At 42.8% G+C, this 17,662-nt stretch overlaps 3 protein-coding genes across 3 annotated transcripts in view; all 3 read left to right on the top strand.

Annotated features, from left to right (window-relative positions):
• The window catches only part of LOC145448519 (uncharacterized), a 58,922-nt gene extending 56,158 nt beyond the window's left edge, over positions 1–2,764 (top strand). Inside the window, exons 28-31 of the mRNA XM_080326926.1 lie at positions 254–414; positions 470–583; positions 1,021–1,109; positions 1,185–2,764. Coding sequence (XP_080183052.1) covers positions 254–414; positions 470–583; positions 1,021–1,109; positions 1,185–1,311 — 491 coding nt within the window. The 3' untranslated portion in view covers positions 1,312–2,764. The remainder of the gene's footprint in view (positions 1–253; positions 415–469; positions 584–1,020; positions 1,110–1,184) is intronic.
• Positions 1–17,662, top strand: part of LOC145448523 (sorting nexin-2-like) — a 60,453-nt gene that overhangs the window by 27,374 nt on the left and 15,417 nt on the right. The window lies entirely within an intron of this gene.
• On the top strand, positions 7,726–12,834 carry LOC145448521 (uncharacterized). The gene is made up of 5 exons (XM_080326927.1): positions 7,726–7,877; positions 8,584–8,979; positions 10,149–10,505; positions 11,125–12,357; positions 12,422–12,834. Exons 2-5 carry the CDS (start codon positions 8,586–8,588, stop codon positions 12,559–12,561), a joined length of 2,124 nt encoding a protein of 707 aa, XP_080183053.1. The 5' UTR covers positions 7,726–7,877; positions 8,584–8,585; the 3' UTR covers positions 12,562–12,834.

Genomic DNA, 17,662 nt, shown 5'->3' with positions numbered 1-17,662 from the left:
TCATCATTTTATTTCACGCGTTGCTTTTCGCACCGCGAAATATCCGGAGCGTACCATGAACAGGATCCGATATCCATCCGACAAAACGCTTAAGCAATAGTTATCTAGGTAGTTTTGAGAACTATCGCCGTTAGTCCCTGACGCAGCCCGGCACACGCGATTGCGACGTAATTTCTCCCGTCCATCATCGTAATCGGCGCTGACCGGCGCCACTTCTCTTTCATCTCTTTATCTTATCTCGCCCGAACTTCAGAGATGAACGCCGAGAGCTCGAGATCCCATCTGGTGGTGGCCGTGATCTTGGAGAGCGTCAACGTCACAACCGGCGCGGTCACGCGGGGCAAGCTCAGCCTCGTGGATTTGGCGGGAAGCGAAAGAGTGGGAAAGACCGGCGCCACCGCCCAGCAATTGAAGGTGAGGTCTGCTGTCGGGAATACCCGGGCTGGATTAATTGTTGCTTTACGCGCAGGAAGCCAACTCCATCAACAAGTCCCTGTCCGCCCTGGGTGACGTGATATCCGCGCTTTCCAGCGAGCAGTCCTTTATCCCGTACAGGAACAACAAACTGACCATGCTGATGCAGGTATGCACTCTGCGGCGCGCACGGCAGTTTGGTTACCGATTAAAGCCTTGGTCGCATTAAGATTTGGCAGTTGAATCGAGTCCGATGTTACGGGTTTTAGAGCTCTAATTCGGAATAGGAATTCTATTCGGGGAATATAGAATCTTATTATCTCCGACTCAATTTGAAAACTCTCCAGTGACGATGTTTGTGCCTGGTTACTAGGTGAACGCCGGCCGAGACTTTACTACTATAGGGAATGGAGACATTTCACAAATTAGATTAGAATTAGTTTACCGGAATTGCGCTAAAATTAGTCTAATGAAACAGCTACAATTTTCTAGTTGTCCAAGTCTGCTCGTGACGTATTTCTCACGACGTGAAATATAAATCAGTCTGTGGTGTGGTTCGCGAACACCCGTCGCCGTCGCTAATTGTGTCCCGTCGTATCCGTCTAGGACTCGCTCGGAGGCAATGCCAAGACGCTGATGTTCGTGAACATATCGCCCGCCGATTACAACGCGGACGAGACCGCCATTTCTCTCACGTAAGTTCGCAAACTTCACGATAAAGTCGTTTGGTGCCCTTTTAAACGGAATAAAATCCCTTACGCGTGCGACAGGTACGCGTCGCGCGTCAAGCTCATCACCAACGACGCGTCCAAAAACGCAGAGAGCAAGGAAGTGGCCAGGCTGCGGTCCATGGTCGCGAAGCTGAAAGCCGGCGAAGCCATCGACGATGAGGATTGACTTGTGATTTTTACGAACCGCACTCAACCGTTTGCGGTTTGATACGTCGGCGAGATTGCGTCTCGCGTTCGTTTTGTGTGCTGTCTTCACACGTTTTAATAACGCGCCGTCTGCAGTAATGTGTATACGCCCGTTTTAGCGGTGATCCGTTTTAATTACGCTCCGTTAGCTGTGTTTTGTGATCTGTTGGTCTTGCATGCGTGCTGTGTCACTGTTATTCACCTTAGCAGTATTGTGTGATCCGTGTACGAGATTGCGTCTTGCGTGCGTTTTATGTGTAGTACCCGTTTTTAATTACGCTCCGTTAGCAGTATTTACGTGATCCGTTGACGAGATTGTGTCTTGCGTACGTTTACTGTGTACTATTTACCCATTTTAGTTGCGTTCTGTTAGCAGTATTGTGTGATCAGTTGACGAGATTGTGGCTTGCGTGCGTTTACTGTGTAGCAAGCAATCACCCGTTAATTACGCGCCTTTAGCAGTATCGTGTTTATATGCACATTTACGTTAATTGCACTTCCAGGGTTAGATGCAGTTCTTTTTTTACCCGTGATATTCGGTTTGGAATGGATGGTTGTATAGTTAAGCTAACCTCGTTTTCTCGGTTATTCTTCGTTCTGCCCTACCGAAGCTCTAGATAACGTCCAGTTAAGGATTTTGTTGTAACAACTGTGCACGGTAATACAAATGATGTAAATAGGTATTGGCGCACGGTTCCGGACGATTTCGATTTTTTGAGGGCCAGCTGATCAGCACCTCATCGCAACGAAACCGAAATTTGTCTATCAGTCTATTGATCAGTGGATTTAGCCGCCCATTTCAAGGAACGGACATAAATCAGATAATAGCTGATCTGTGCTCTCCGCTCATCGAGTAAATTACGACCTTATGGCCGTCACCCTTCGACTCGAATCATTACAATTGATATGCGATTCGAATCGTTCTGTCCGGCCTTAATTATGAGCATACGTAGTACCCGCTGTGGATCCGATAGTAGAATTTCTTCACGTGTCTGCTCTGCATTTATTTCATAGTTTTTATATCATCATCTAACACTGTTAATCGCAACTGTGAAGTTTAGTCTTAGCACCAAATAATAATCATGTACGTTATCTCGCGGTAATGCATACACAGCACTAGTGTCACCGAGAAACTCTGAGTAACTTTTTGTGCTTATTTTTAATCTCGCTTCACGCATTCCGTACAATTCAGCGGTAATTTGGTTTTGCGATTGCACCGCAACCTTTCAGATCACTTCGATCATGTTTTTTTTTGCGATTCGAGCTACTTGTGATCACTGAAGCTGCTTCGCACGCCTTCGGAATAGTGATATTCGCAATTGCTTTGCTAATACTCTTTCCGAATGGATCTGTATATATCTAATGCTGTGCTGGATAAAATGCCACTGTCGACAAATACATTCTGTGCCCGACCACGCACTGTGGCTACTGACTGTCTTGGGTTCGTTGTCTTTTAGATGTAGCGACGGACAAATGACAATGGTGTTTATTTGAGCGACACAATTCAAGCTCGGGTAGGGTCAGTTTCATTTGGATGACAGGTTAACAGTTTAGAAATTGAATTAGGTTAGTGTTAGGGGTCGAGGTAACAGGTTGGATCAGTTGGATTTAGGGGTTCTACACGATTGAGTTGAAATAGAACATTCCAATGTGTCACGCAATTATGTCAATTGAATGATCCGTCGCCCAGTTGATGGACATTTCGATAATAAAACATGATATGAAAATATTCCAAATTATCAACGGACAGTCTTGTTTACCGTTACTCCCAGTCTATACTCTCCATTACTACGTTTGTAGCTGGGTTAGGATCGTGTATGTGGGTGACGATCAGAGGTGCACACTGCTGAGTGACGAAGTACTTCTAATTTTTCGAAGTAGCCTATACTTGAACATGTAAACCTAATTTTCCGCTACTTCTACTTCGTCATAATATGTGACTTGCTTAGATTAGAGTGGGGTAAAACACCTACCGTAAGCGCGAAATGCCATACCATCCACCAAACTAGTCGAAACAGATTGGACTTCGGAATTTGCGCGCGAGTTATCTCCCCACGATCATCTGGAGAGTCCAAATATCATATTTAAAATTATCATTCATCGATGTCCATCAATTTGACATTTTGCTGCGTGGGTGGAGCAAAATGCCTCCATTGGCTTTTTACCCCAATACACCCTACTAAATACCGCTTCCCACTCAGTAACCGATTAATTTTAATCCCCATGCAGCATACATCAGTGGGTCTCGACCTTTTTATGTGCGCGGACCCCCTTTGGATCAACATGGACCCCGCGTACCCCCAAGTTTTAGTTCGAATTTAGCTCTATTACCGTGCAACCGTCATTTGTCTTGTGCAAATATCAACTGTAGGCCAGTGATAAACAGCAACAAAATGACCTTTCTTGAAATTAACCTCATTTTTATTATTTGAAAGCGATTTCTGCGGCTGCATTTCTTGAAATACACTGACGTGTCTCGAAAATCCGCGCCGTCGATTTGACATGAAGGAGTGCCAAAAATTCATTAATTTACACAAAGATAGGGGTGGCGAATGTAACAATAACGCGTAACGCTTCCAACGACACCTTTGGGTCTGATGGCAGCAATATCATCATCATCACCATTTTAGTAATATAACGTAGGCTTATACAACCTAGCCATTCTATGTAGTAGCTCATTTTGAAATTATCCTGGAATAGCGGTTGTGTATATCACAGGAGAAAATGGATTTCTTTTCAAGCGAATTTATTCCGAGACCTCAACAAAACATCTCTAAACAGCAATATGTTTGTATCCGTAGGCTATTGACACTTTGACGATTGAAATAAGTTTGCAGCACAGTAGAATATTTCATCTCAGACGGCCATTCTGTTTACGTGGGTCCTTAAGTTTTAGCAGTTATGAAGCGAAACGACTTCGTGATTTCTCTTATTAAAAAAAAGGGAAATTAGGTTTTCAATTATCACATATTTTGCCAATTTGGAGATTTCGCGGACCCCCGGTTGAGAACCACTGGCATACATACTTGATACTTCTCCACCTGACTATGGAGAATCGGATCTTTTGAAAACAAATTTCATCCAGAAAGATTAAAATATAGTCGGAAGCTCTTAAAATGTATCATGTCTCGTCAGAGGGATAGCCTATACTCGCCATCTGAAACGCAATTTTGGTAGAAATAGCGTTCTCCTGAGATAGTAAATTCTTGATGAACCCATAAGTGGCCGCTCAATCCATAGTTAGGCTACTGATCTAGGGTCATTGAGGCGTCTTATCCCACGGGTGGGGTAGGCCTCGAAGTCGCCAATGCTAAGAATGTTATAGTGAAATCATAAAGAGGACTGGAAAACCCTATGTAGCATCCGTTAAATATGACATTTCACTTGGTTGTAAAGATTCTCTTTTAGTAAGAATATGGTTGTAAAAATTCTCTTTTAGTAAGAATATATGCGAAGGTCATAAATTCTCTTGAAACGTTACAAATCTTCATTCGGGCGTGGAAATCAAAGTGCCAGTTTCGTCTGACCATTAAGCGATTTTTGCGATACTGTGACTTATGATAGTTCAAGTAGCCTAAGCACGAAACTCGCCATCCGGTCCGCATATGTGGTGTCTTAGAAATTTCTAAAACGAAATGTGGGCCGTGGTAAAATTCGGAAGCTCGAAAAGCGTTGCTAATATCGGCCTGATGTGAAATTATCATGTACTAAATCATTACCAAATTAACTATGAAAGTTCAAGAAACGCAATGCAATGGAGTCGGTCACTTGAGGAAAAATATGTAACTGCAGATTGTTAATAAGTCACCACGAATAAATCTGGCCCGTTGTGTTTCTATGAATGCCTGTGAGTCTGTGAACTTGAGTTTCTGGATGGTGAATTTTTCTCCTGAATCCAGAACAGAGATTTTCGGGATCGGGCTTCAAGTTAGAAAAAGATGTGCTTCGATCGGCAAAGCAACAATCAGCAATTTTTTTCTGCACTACTTGCTCTTATACCATTGAATAGTATATTCATATTGAAATGAACCCGAATATTTTCGGCTGACAGTCGTCAGGGTTAATCGTCAGCAACTAGTAGAGAATTCAAAAGAACATCGTATATCAACAATCGTAGCACAAAATATGACGTCACCAGCATGAAATGTCGAATACGAGAGCGTTCAATGTACTATTTTTAGATGATACGCGAACTCTTTTTGTTGACACAGCCTTGGCTGGTGTATTTTGATAAAAGTCCACTCCAAGGCACAGAAATGAAAGTGTGAACGACCCTTTCCGAGTATGCGAAATCTGTCGTCTCGATAATTTTTCGCACAGGCGGGATTATCCAACAAGTGTTTGCCAATTGCAGAATTTTTGGCCTTTGATTGTTCCGCATCAATCTTGAGCGGATGAGTTAATGGTGTTCTTTTGAATTCTCTACTAGTTGCTGACGATTACCCCTGACGAGTGTCAGCCGAAAATATTCGGGTTCATTTCAATATGAATATACTATTCAATTGTAAATTGAAGTTCTATACCTCCAAGAAGCTGTTCTACTTGATTTTACTAAGTCTTTCTCTCTCTCTCGCTCTCCCCATATCATATGCAATATGAACAATGAACATTGCACATCATTCATACTGTGGTGATGTCGTAATTAGTGATACTCGAACCAGAACACGCGATTCAAAATCGCATCACTTGGGTCTTAGGACTTATAGGTACTAGGGATGGTGTGAACGTGAGGTTCACGTTCGCGTTCTGTGTGTGAACCTCAGAAAGGTAGAGGTTCGCCTTCACAAACGAACCTTGTAGGTTCTGCACTGTGAACCTTTTTCATATATTACAATTTTACATTATTGCATTTCAACTGCGGGCCACTCTATGCAAGGAGCTTGCAGCCTAGAAATTCAACACTAAACGAGCATGCACCTTGACAATCTCAAAAATTTTACTTGCTTTGTTCCAAAAGTTTGCTCGAAATATCCAGCTTTGCGTTTGTGAATATTTAGTGACTCTCTGCTGTGAGCTTGACCCGCAATGACACAACATCAAGAGCGAAATACACTACATGTAGGTAGGGCTGGGCACAATGATTCCAGTACTCGAATCTGAATCAACTATTCATTTTAATGATTCGAGTCGAGTAGTAAAAGACGATTTTTTTTGAGTTCTGAAATTATACGCTCCTCGCAACTGAATGTTAATTTACTAAAGAGAATTAAAGTTTCGATACTATTTTCCACTGAGGAAGCCTTGAAACCTTGGTTGGCCGTGTCGCAGCATACCGGACATAGTACAAAGCTACCCACGGAAATCTGTTACTTGTCATAGAATTTAGTATTGCATACCGTGGGGGCATGGACAACTATAGTAGGCCATGTCCTGCCCATACCTCTGTACAGAAAGGCATGAACAATATTCCGTTACCTTAATTGATGCAACTATTATTAAATTATACGACATGACGACGACATAGCCTTTAATGAGCAACACCCGAAAATTATCTTTACTTGCAAGCGGACGAAAGCTTTAGAAAGCAATCCCGAAAACGGTCTTCGACGCCGCGTCATGTTTATAAAATGTTCATTAAATTGATATGTTATTCGTTGATGGAAGCGTGGACGAAGCGCCAATAAATGAGCCGCATTCCAGGGCATTTGGGTTTTAGTTTGAACAAAGGAAGAATAAAGCTGACTCATGACCTGCATTTCGTAAAGTTCGCATGCTTACAACAAGCTTGATTTGGACTGGATGGAAATTAATAATAATTATGTCACTGGATAACTGTAAATAGTAAAAAAGTCGCAGTATCGGTAGATGTGCAAATGTAGACGCATTGTACATATTGTACTATGAGCAAATACTTCGCCGAATCCAGCGGACACAATTACGGTCCTTTGACAAGCAAGATGATTTTTCTCGATGGAGCATTAGGAATCTTTCACATCAAAAAGCAGGGCGATCCTTTTCATTAATTATAGGCACAGTAGTATAAAATGATGACATAATCTGGATATCTGATCCGTATGAGAAATAGTAGCTCATATGCCCTGCACATATTTCCAAGATGTTTGTTCACTGTGAATGAATTACCGTTCTGCTTTGTTAATCACAAGTCGAATTCTAGATTTGGAAAGTGGCGTATCACAGTCCAAGTTATTGTCTTATTCGCGTGAACCAATTTCTACCGCGTTTTACTTTACCAGAATGCTTATATCTTACGATAAATTAGGAAGGATGTTGCTCCGCGTTATATATATAACTCGCGAGGCTAATGATATGTATAATATCAAGGAATTTTTATGCATCTATATTATTGGTCTATACACCGAGCACGTCACAATGATGGAACCTATAGGTTCTAAACAGAGGAAGTGCTTCTCGCGTAAGGGAACACGGTTCGGTTCTAAACGGAACCACTAGCCCCGGGCAAGGTCGCTTTGGATATGATGTTTATAAGGGAGAACCACACTTGTTCGGTACTGCATAGTCGGCGCCACTTCTGAAGGAGTTATCTTTAAGGATACAATTCTGCAGGGAAAGGCCACATTAACAAAGGTAAGAAATGAAATGTAGCCTTACATATGAAACACCACGCCTACTTATCAGGGACCCCGTATACAATTTATGTTTTCGTAGAAAATTTGAGGGCAACCCCTCATATCGTTTCGTGAGATCACATGTATTCCGGGGGAAAGCCGTATGAATATGTTTACATTGTTTTGTCGCCTGTATAATTCCAGTTGGATCTCGCTATTGTAGCAGGCAGTGGCCTACTCGATACACGCCACCGCGTGTTTTTTTTTTGTTAATTCAGGTATTTATATCCCACTCTGTGACCCCCCCCCACTGTCCTATCGCCTGATAAATCGATAGGTGTGTTTTACTTAATTATTTAAACGTGGGCTACATGGCGGCGATGTCGGGAATTTGATCTGAGCAATAACAGTAGTACATTTTATCGTTTCAACGTTCGGAATCAGAAATTTGTTGGATGCTGGACTTAGCATTCGCGCTTTGCTTTCTATTAGCTGATACATCAATGACTTATGTGGGGATCGAGCTCCATTAATTAACAGTTTATTACGTTGTCGATAACCCCGACGAAACGTGAACCCTCGTCTATCTTAGATATAGGTGAATAGGATCATATTTAACAAATATTATAGATTCATTCTAGAAATAGTGTTCATATATTTATTAGCGAAATACATGCGCTGCGACGATGTCTTTGCTATACTTACAAGAAGCCATTTACTTACAGAAATGACGATTAGCTGCCTCTTGGTAGCGTTTCTAGCCGCCACATGTGCAGCCGCGCAACTGACGCCCCGCGAATTGGAGCTTCAACAGTTTCTCGTCCAAGCTCACAGGAGCAACCAACTGAGTCAAATTCTCGAGACCATGAGATCGCAGAACAACAACGTACTCCCCCAATCGATTGAGAAATTGCTTGCCGTCAGCAACTTGCCTGGCGGATCCAGCACCGCGCCCGCGCCCACGCCTGTGACACCGAAATACCATTTCAAAGGAATGGAAAAGTTAACCGCCAACGAAACGAAGGCAATCTCTGTATTCTTGGATCAATATTTTCAGACGCGCGACAGAGAACTCGCCAAATTCAAGCCTAAAAATCTGGGATTCAGAGTCCCCAGGCAAGGTGGGAAACGTGTTATTCTTTCAATCAATAGATGGATATTTGCTTATTGACGACGACGATACTATCTCGCACTTCTCCGATTCATTGCGATCCCCCTATACCGCAATCCAGGGATCAGGTTTCGCGCGGCTCGGCTGTCACGAGAGGCTGGTACAACCTGGCAGCGCCTTCGGGCCTTCTGTTTTGGCAAATTGTTTGAAACCAACCGGTTTGCCCCCGGGCGCGTATGCGTTGACTCGTGCCTGGTACCGCTGGGCTGTGTCGGGATAAAACCTGTCACGAATGTGACGGAAATACTTTGCGTATATAGTGACTTACCGTGGTTTGATAGAGTAGCGAATGTATAGGCTGAGTCTACACGGACTATATATAGGATAAGGTGAGAGTGAACACACTATGGGAATATATATTTACCTATAGACATGCACGGGGCAAATTGAACAAACCGGCGGGGTGCAAAACAATTGAATTGCAGCAATAATAACTTCATATTGTTGATTTATTCACCAAGAACTTTTCAATTGACCGTCACACGTAGAGGACATTGGTATTACGATGAATCATATTCAAATGCATAAAATATTTTGTAGTTATCAAATAATAGTATAAAAACAAAATAATTATAATAGAAGAGGCAGAGTAAACGTATAGATATGGACATAAAGAACCGGAAATACTAGTCTGCGCTCATTTCCATCGCTCCGATTTTTATGCTGTCATCTATTACTTTGAATACAGTGAATATGTCTATGACTTCTAAGGCAAAGTGAGTATTTGATTGAATTTGATTGAATTTGATTAGTCCTAGTTGTTACGACTATCTTTTCATTTGGTCACAATCTTGTGGTGTTTTGAAATGACGAAGCTTTTAATTAGCTGAACTGAACAACAACACAGAAACAATATTGATATATTTGAGTGTAATGAACAAACATAGAATCGGCTGTGGCAGCTTCATTTTTCCGTAGTTTCCCTGTTCCGTTAACTAGTACTGTCGCCGTCGTATTTAGTGCATTCTGGGTTCGGTAAATGATGTTGTCCGATGTCAGATTTCAAATCCTGTTTCAGCCCACACATACTACAAAAAAAATTACAACGTGCGATGTAGAGATGTCTACATTCTGCCTTCACGAGATCGGTCTTACCCAAAACCTGTCATTGTTTTTCAGCCTGCACGAAAGACGATGACTGTCCCTTCCAACAGTTCTGCTTCGACATTTCGGAGGAATTGCTCAAGAATGCGAGGAAGCGGGGTTATACCCAGTTCTACGACATGGTGCTGACAGTTCTGAACATAAAAACGAAAGAATGCAGTCCGAGATTCTCCGACTTCATGGTCTCCAACACCGACAACTACATGTTCGTCCTTCGCGACGCTTTCGCGAAGCTTAACATGGTCGTGAACAAGACCAAACAGATTAGCGGAATGCGGGGTTGGATTGAGCGTATCGACAGGGACGTCTTCCAACAGGTCAACTTCACCAAGGACTTTGAAGAGCCATTGGCCACAATACGCCAGGGATATGGTAAGTCGCAAGCTTCATATAAAATAATCATTCGCAACATAATAGGAAGTATTCAATGAGAAATAGAAGTGACATCGTAAATCTCCACTCCAGTACAAGTAGAAGTAGCGATTCCCAAACATTCATAACTACTTTAAGAGGAAGTAGAACTTGAAGGTCGTCAAGGTACTTGAGTAAGTAGTTTCATAAAATAGGCTCGGTGATGGGGTCGCGTACGTTTAGCAGTTAGTAGGTGGTGGCTATTTTCGAAATTTCGGAAAAAACGCAAAAGGACTATAGTTATACTGCGAATCGGTGCCATATTCGAACATATGTTCACTGTTCAGTCACCGTGATACAGGGGCTATTGCGGCCGGATGTCGCGACAATAAAGGTGACGCAAACACACACTAAAATTACTTTCTACTACATAAAATCGAAAGTCCAACAAATGAGTAGTTTGCCTATAAAACCGCCCAAGTAGAAGTGCAAGCAGTCTAAAACATAACCACTCAAGTAAGTGGTGCAAGTAAGAAAAACCTTCATGAATGCCCCTGAAAACATGGCAGCAGTTCGTTACTGACCACCTACGATCAGCTAGCCGCGGCATAACCTAATTGTATATTGTTAACTTTTGAAGTTGATGGCGGACAAGGATACGGGCAACCGATGTACGTGCAACCACCGCAGCAGTACGTCCAGCCAGGTTACGCCCCGCAGCCAGGATACAGCCAACCACCTCAAAATTATATGTACTACCCGCAACCGCAGCCTAACTATTATCCACCGCAACAACAAGACGATTCCGACTTCATGCTTATCTTTCTTCTTATGGGTATGATGGGAGACAGCTCGACTGGTATCGACAATATCCTGCCGCTGCTTTTGTTATCTGGCGACGGTGGACTTGGAGGAGGAGATGGCGGCATTTCTCCGCTACTCCTCATCTCTTTGATGGGAATGGGCGAAAATAGCGCGTTGGGAGGCGGGGACAGTCTGACAACTATACTGTTGCTTACCACGCTGATGGGCGACGGAATGGGTGGAGGCGGATTGGGTGATATGCTGCCTTTGCTTCTTATCCTGATGCAAGACGGGGCAAACGAGGACAACGACATGTTGTCACTCTTGCCATTTCTTTTACTCAGCGGCGGCGGCTCTGCGACCGCCAGACAGGGAGTAGTCGGCCAGAATCCGAACCAGCAATTATACTGTCCGCCGGAACAGGGTCAGAATTCTCTGATGATGCTTCTCTTGTTCACGTCTCTCTTTAACGTGGAAGACACGGGCAGCGACAACTTGACCCCCATTCTTTTGGCCTCCGCGATCCAGCCCGATAATGGCTGCCCGGGAAGCGGCGGGATCGGCATAACCGAAATAATTTTGCTCCAATCCCTTTCGGGTGGAACAGGGGGCAACATTTTAACGGGAGGCAACTCGCTTTTACCGCTTCTCGTGTTGAGCGGTCTTGGCGGCGGCGGCGCGTCAGGAGGCATAGACCAGAACCTACTTCTTCTTGTCTTGCTTGGAAACAGTAACAGCGGAACTGGAGGCACGAATACCATGAGCAGCCTTCTGCCTATTCTGTTCTTGTCTGACCCCAATTTCTCCCAAAATCCTCTCGCGTTCTTGTTGCTGTTCAACGATGGCTTACTCGGCGGCGGCGGCACGAACGATAACTCGAACATGCTATTGCTGTTATTGTTCTTGAGCCAAGGTAATTCTGTCGGTTCCTACCAACCCGTTACCACGCCGTACGGAATCACATCACCCGTCCAGTCGATTCCACCGCCAGGCGGTCTCAATTATCAACAATCGCCTGGTGTACAGCCGTACCAGCAGGCACCACAAAGCGGTGGCATATTCGGAGGAGGTGACTATGCTTTGTCTATTTTGGGGGTATCTTGTTCTAATGTTTGTTCCTCGTCGTGTTTCAGGGTCGGATATCTTCACGTTATTAATTTTGACTAGTGTACTCGGTAACGACGGATTGGGCGGACTAGGCGGACAGGACGGCAGCGGAATTGGTACGATCCTTCTGCTTCTTCTACTCGGAGGAGGCGGAGGATTACTTTAGAGATGGGAATATACTGGCTAGTACTGGATCTCCGGATATGAAACATCCATGATGTCATGTGGTTACGTCTGCGAATGTTCATTATTTTCCGTGCCGTTGACATTCGTCTGAACGGTCGTTCCTTCTGAATTTTCAAACGGATAACGGCATATCCATACTTTTTGCCATCGATATCATTGGTGATTTATTTATAGTTGTTTATTAAAACATCTTACCAACAGAATACGTCAAGTTAATGAAGAGTGGAATAATAAATTTTATATCGTGAGATAATTCGCTGGTACGTTGGGTGTTGACACTAGGTTGTGTTTCATAACCTGTATCTCGGTCGCATCTCGGGGTGGTTAGTCAGCGTGGCTAAGAAGTAGAATGCGGTAGGCTCAAAAACAAGACTTGTTCAAGGCGTCTTGAGGTATTGGTGGTCAAATGGTCGTGGGTACTTTCGGAGTTGGGAGTTGTGTCTTCGCGACCAGATGATTAATGACACTGTGAATAGACCCACTCTTGTTACCGTGATACAGTGGGTATTAAGCCCGGCTGTTATGACAATTTCACTCGTAAAAGTGAATCAGACTTATCCAAAAACAACGTTATACTTTATAATATTCATAATGTAATAAATTAACAGTTATGTTTCTAAAAACTGCAAGGTAAAGGTATAGCGTAAAACAACCACTTGAGGTAGTAGTATGCAAAATCTACTTGAGTGCTCCTAAAAAGTAGAAGTTCTTTTCTGGTCAACTGTGCGGGTAACTCCGTCACGGCTATAGAAGCGTAGCTGAACCTAATTTGGTCTAAAAAAGTACCTATTTCGAGATGATAGTAGCTGTGTTGCTATATAGCTTAAGGGAGACTTATTCAATCGGACTTTACCCAAATCGTGGAGATTATTTACCGATTACAACGTCGGGTTTACATGATTAAGAAAGAGATCACGGTGTGGGCCTAGCACGTGATTTTATAACTGCAGCGAAGTACGCCGGTTTCGATAGATAAACTTGGTTAAACATGTGTGTAAAACACGCTATTAATCAAATCATTTTAAATGAAACAAAAAGTTTACAAAAAAATATAATGGATGGAATATTTTCGAAGAACCTAATAGCATCTCCGTGACGTGTACTTGCACGTGAAGCAGCGGTATTATATGCGATATGAAACTCCACACATTCAGTAGGTCAGTATGTAGTTGTTTTTATTAATAATAGTGAAGTTGATGGGGCTGTCCCAGAATAGTGCAATCAGATTCTATCTGTAAACATGCTGATCAATCGATAAAATATTTTCGACAATGACGAGACGAGATAGATTTATTACGAAGAAGTACAGTAACACATTGTTTCAGACAGAGCTGGTCAAAGTAGTCAAGAAAGCTACTCAAGTAGAAGTAGAAGTAGCGACGTAAAAATCTACTCAAGTACGAGTAGAAGTAACCGTTTTAAAAGCAACCTACAACCAAGTGAAGTAAAAGTAAAATTGACTGGCTCTAAATATGCTCAAGTAAGTAAGTAGTTGTGAAAACAGTCGTAATTCGTTCGCTTGGAATGTCAAAAGCTGGAAATTGAGCTATGCGGAAAGTGTAGACAGCTTGATTCATATTGATGCATCCTTTGAGGCATAGTTACGATGTGGCGGGGTGGCGCAGCCACCCCATGACACATTTCTGGGATGGCGGCCACCCCATACAATCAGATTAAACGCCCGCCGTCTGCGATTTCAAATCATCAGCGCTGTCAATTAGCAAGTCCGTGATAGCGCGTAAATGCCAACGATTTACGATTAACCGATACGCACGCGAATAATTGAATACGCAGATTCGTTGGCGACGACGAACTAGTGCCTAAAACGCCCTAATAAATTGTAATCCGTGATTAGTAGGGCGTTTTTTTTTTGACATGACAAAATTTGTCAAAATTTTGTCGAAATTGTAGCGTTAGGTCAACATTTGTCAAAATTGTTCACCGAGTCAAAATTTTTTTGACGTCTGCATTTCGTTTGTATCGTAGATTTTGCATTGTTGGTGAACGTATCATTTGATATTTCATTGCTTTTAGCCTACTTTATGGGCCTACCGTTGTACACGGCCAATTGTCTGCTCATTGTGAATCATAAACGGTCAAATAAAACAAATAGGTAGACATGGTATTATGGTCAACGTATACGTATACCGCAATATCCTAACTGAAGAAAGACTTCTTGGGCATTGCATCATTCTTATATTGAGAAGCGCACGATGAAAAATTGTAATGTAGACCAGTGGTTCTCAGCCGCCGGTCCGCGACGACATTCCCACCGGTCCGCCAGACATATTGCAATTTTATACCTTAATTTCAAGATGCAATGATGAAGGCTTGTCCATTGGTAAAAATAAATAAAACGTCAAATTCTAAACTTATTTAGAACTTCGTGAGGTAAGATTAGGGCTAGAAACATGTTCGATTTGACTTGAAGTTCACGACATGTCTTTTAATGACATGCGAGCGACAACTACAAAACATACACGAGCTGACTCATCGCTAAACAGCGCAGTTTGCGCGATCATTCGTTTTCGATTCATTCGTTTTGTGCAGGACCATCCCAAACCGCCCAATTGGAGAGAGCCGAACTTAAAAGGGGCCCAAAATTATTTTGCAAGTGAACATATATCATGGCGTATTTTTTTAAAAACTTTTTCCAACATTTTTCAATTTCTTTCGCACGATTTAGCGTCTCTAAATGTCTTGCTTATTAGGTGACCATCTCCGTGATTTATAGAAATAGGCATTTCGGAGTCAGCCATTACCGCACCACGGCGTAATAACACATAATGAAGTTTTAGCTAACATCGGACTCAGAAATGTGTGCCGAAAACTCGCCAGCGAGAAAACCGATTCAGTTATGAATGAGCGAAAATTTTCGCTATTGGCGTGATTAGCTGCGTAGACCAGGGGTGGCCAACCTGCGGCCGTGGACACGTAATTCAGTTAGTATGTGTTGGCGGCCATCGACATGCAATTTGAATTTACGAATTAACTCCCGGTTTCTGGAGAGATTTTAATTCATCTTGAACCGCGCGATTCAACGTGACATCATTTTCTTTTTAAATATAGTAGCGTCCTTTGCAATCAGATCCCTACAGTACAGACTACAGAAGCGAACAGCAGAGGAAAATGATGCGCCTCATATAGAAATACCAGCTCGGAATCGTGTGCTCCTCCCTATACTGACAATCCTGATGGGAGGTAAAAAAATAACAGCATGTAACAAAAGTGACTAAAAAAAATTGGCCCAGCCGAAGATGCATCATAATTTATAACTTGCCATAAATTTTCGAAAACACCCCCTCGATCAACTCTACCGGTGAATCAGATCACAGGTGTTGAGAAAGGATAAATTATTGATCAGTAATATGTAAAACTACTAATATTAATGACGAAATTCATCAGCAGCGAATCTGAAAAAATTTTCACGCTTCGCGCGACGGTCGGCAATCCCATGGCATGACCACTGACCACTCGGCATTTCGGTGCGTAGAGTAAGCCTATGTCATTAAAGAGATTAGTACTGAGTGTGCCGGAAATACAGATAGACAGTTTAACATGGGTATATGGCGTCCAGCTAGTTTATTATGACTACGCCCTGGAATGCGGCCGTATAGACTACATTAGCAGTCGCCATGCGGCTGTGAATGGCAATAAGGTTGGCCACCCCTGACATAGATTCTCTGCTTACACTGAGTACAAGGAATGTGCTCACAAGTTGGCCTACAGGTAAAAACAGCCACCCAACTGTGGGGTCTGGGGGCGAAGCCTCCGGAAGTTTGGCTCATCGCCCTGTGGCGGCCCAAGACCAACGTTTTTTAGGGAGGGCGGACGAAGTGCTTTTTCAACCCAGATTTGCGGATGCGTGGCCGGTAGAGCTGCTGTAAGGTGTCTTAGTGCAGCGCATTTTATTCGTAGTTTCCAGAGTAGCCTGCGTCTGGTGATAGTGAGCAATGAGCAAGGTAGCACGACAAGGTGCTTGGTTCGACTCCGAAACGCGTCTTTTCTCGATATTGTCAAAGAGAAGAATATTATTCGAGTTGGCATGGTCGGTTAAACCAACGACCTTCGCCGCGGAAGACTGTAAACGACTCTCGGCGGTAGCACGTTTATCTGGACAAGGCAATTATACCTCGACTCAGCAGACTCATGAAGATAATAATATTTACATATTTACATTTTGGCTTCATTTCAATTTTCGAATTTCACCGGTCCGCAAGACATTTTTTGAAATTTTTCCGGTCCGCGAGATGAAAAAGGTTGAGAACCACTGATGTAGACAACATTGTCATAATGAAGCAACACGGTGTGTCACTAGCAGTTTACGCACAACTTGAGTGTTGTCAGCCGAAAGCTGCAGCTGTTGAACGTCCTTGGCAAGTTTTTTAGTAAGGACATGCACTTTGTACCCAAGAATTTAGGAAAGAATCTCTCGTTGTACAACAGAAATTTTTAATTATTTCTACCAAAATACGTATTGTAACCATGGGAATTCGTCATAGGGCCAGATTTCGTTAATTTTTTTTTTCATGTAAAAATTTGCCCGTTTCTAAGCCAAAAACGTTTTTTCAGGCCAAAATACTTCGTTAGGACAACCAGTTCCAACCAGAAATGAAGATAAGGGGTACAATCATGAAATTATGTGGGAAAACACCTAATTTGCATACGTTAGGTCAAAATTCAGTTTGTTTAGGTCAAAAAAGGTCAAAATTCCAATTTTTTTTAGGTCAAAACTAGTTTTCCTTTTTTAGGTAAAAAAAACCACTCTAGTGATTACTAATCACGGATCACACTTTATTGGGGCGTCTTAAGCACTAGTTCGTCGTCGCCGACGAAGCTGAGTATTCAATTATTCACGCGCGTCGATACGTTAATGGTAAATAGCTGGCATTAACGCGATGTCCCGGACTCGCTCATTGACAGCGCAGACGGCGGGCGTTTAAGCATTTTGCATGGGGTGGCCGCCACCCCGTGACTCGGCGCCAATGGCGCGAAGCGCAACAAAATTTCTGGGATTTACTTGACTTTTATGAATATTAAATGTTGGTACTCCGTGAAAACAGTCCCGAAATTGCTCAGGC

This window comes from Botryllus schlosseri, chromosome 10 (assembly GCF_051294905.1).
Source record: "Botryllus schlosseri isolate E-star chromosome 10, Bs_hap1, whole genome shotgun sequence".
Taxonomy (NCBI): domain Eukaryota; kingdom Metazoa; phylum Chordata; class Ascidiacea; order Stolidobranchia; family Styelidae; genus Botryllus; species Botryllus schlosseri.
This window is presented reverse-complemented; position numbering and strand designations above follow the sequence as displayed.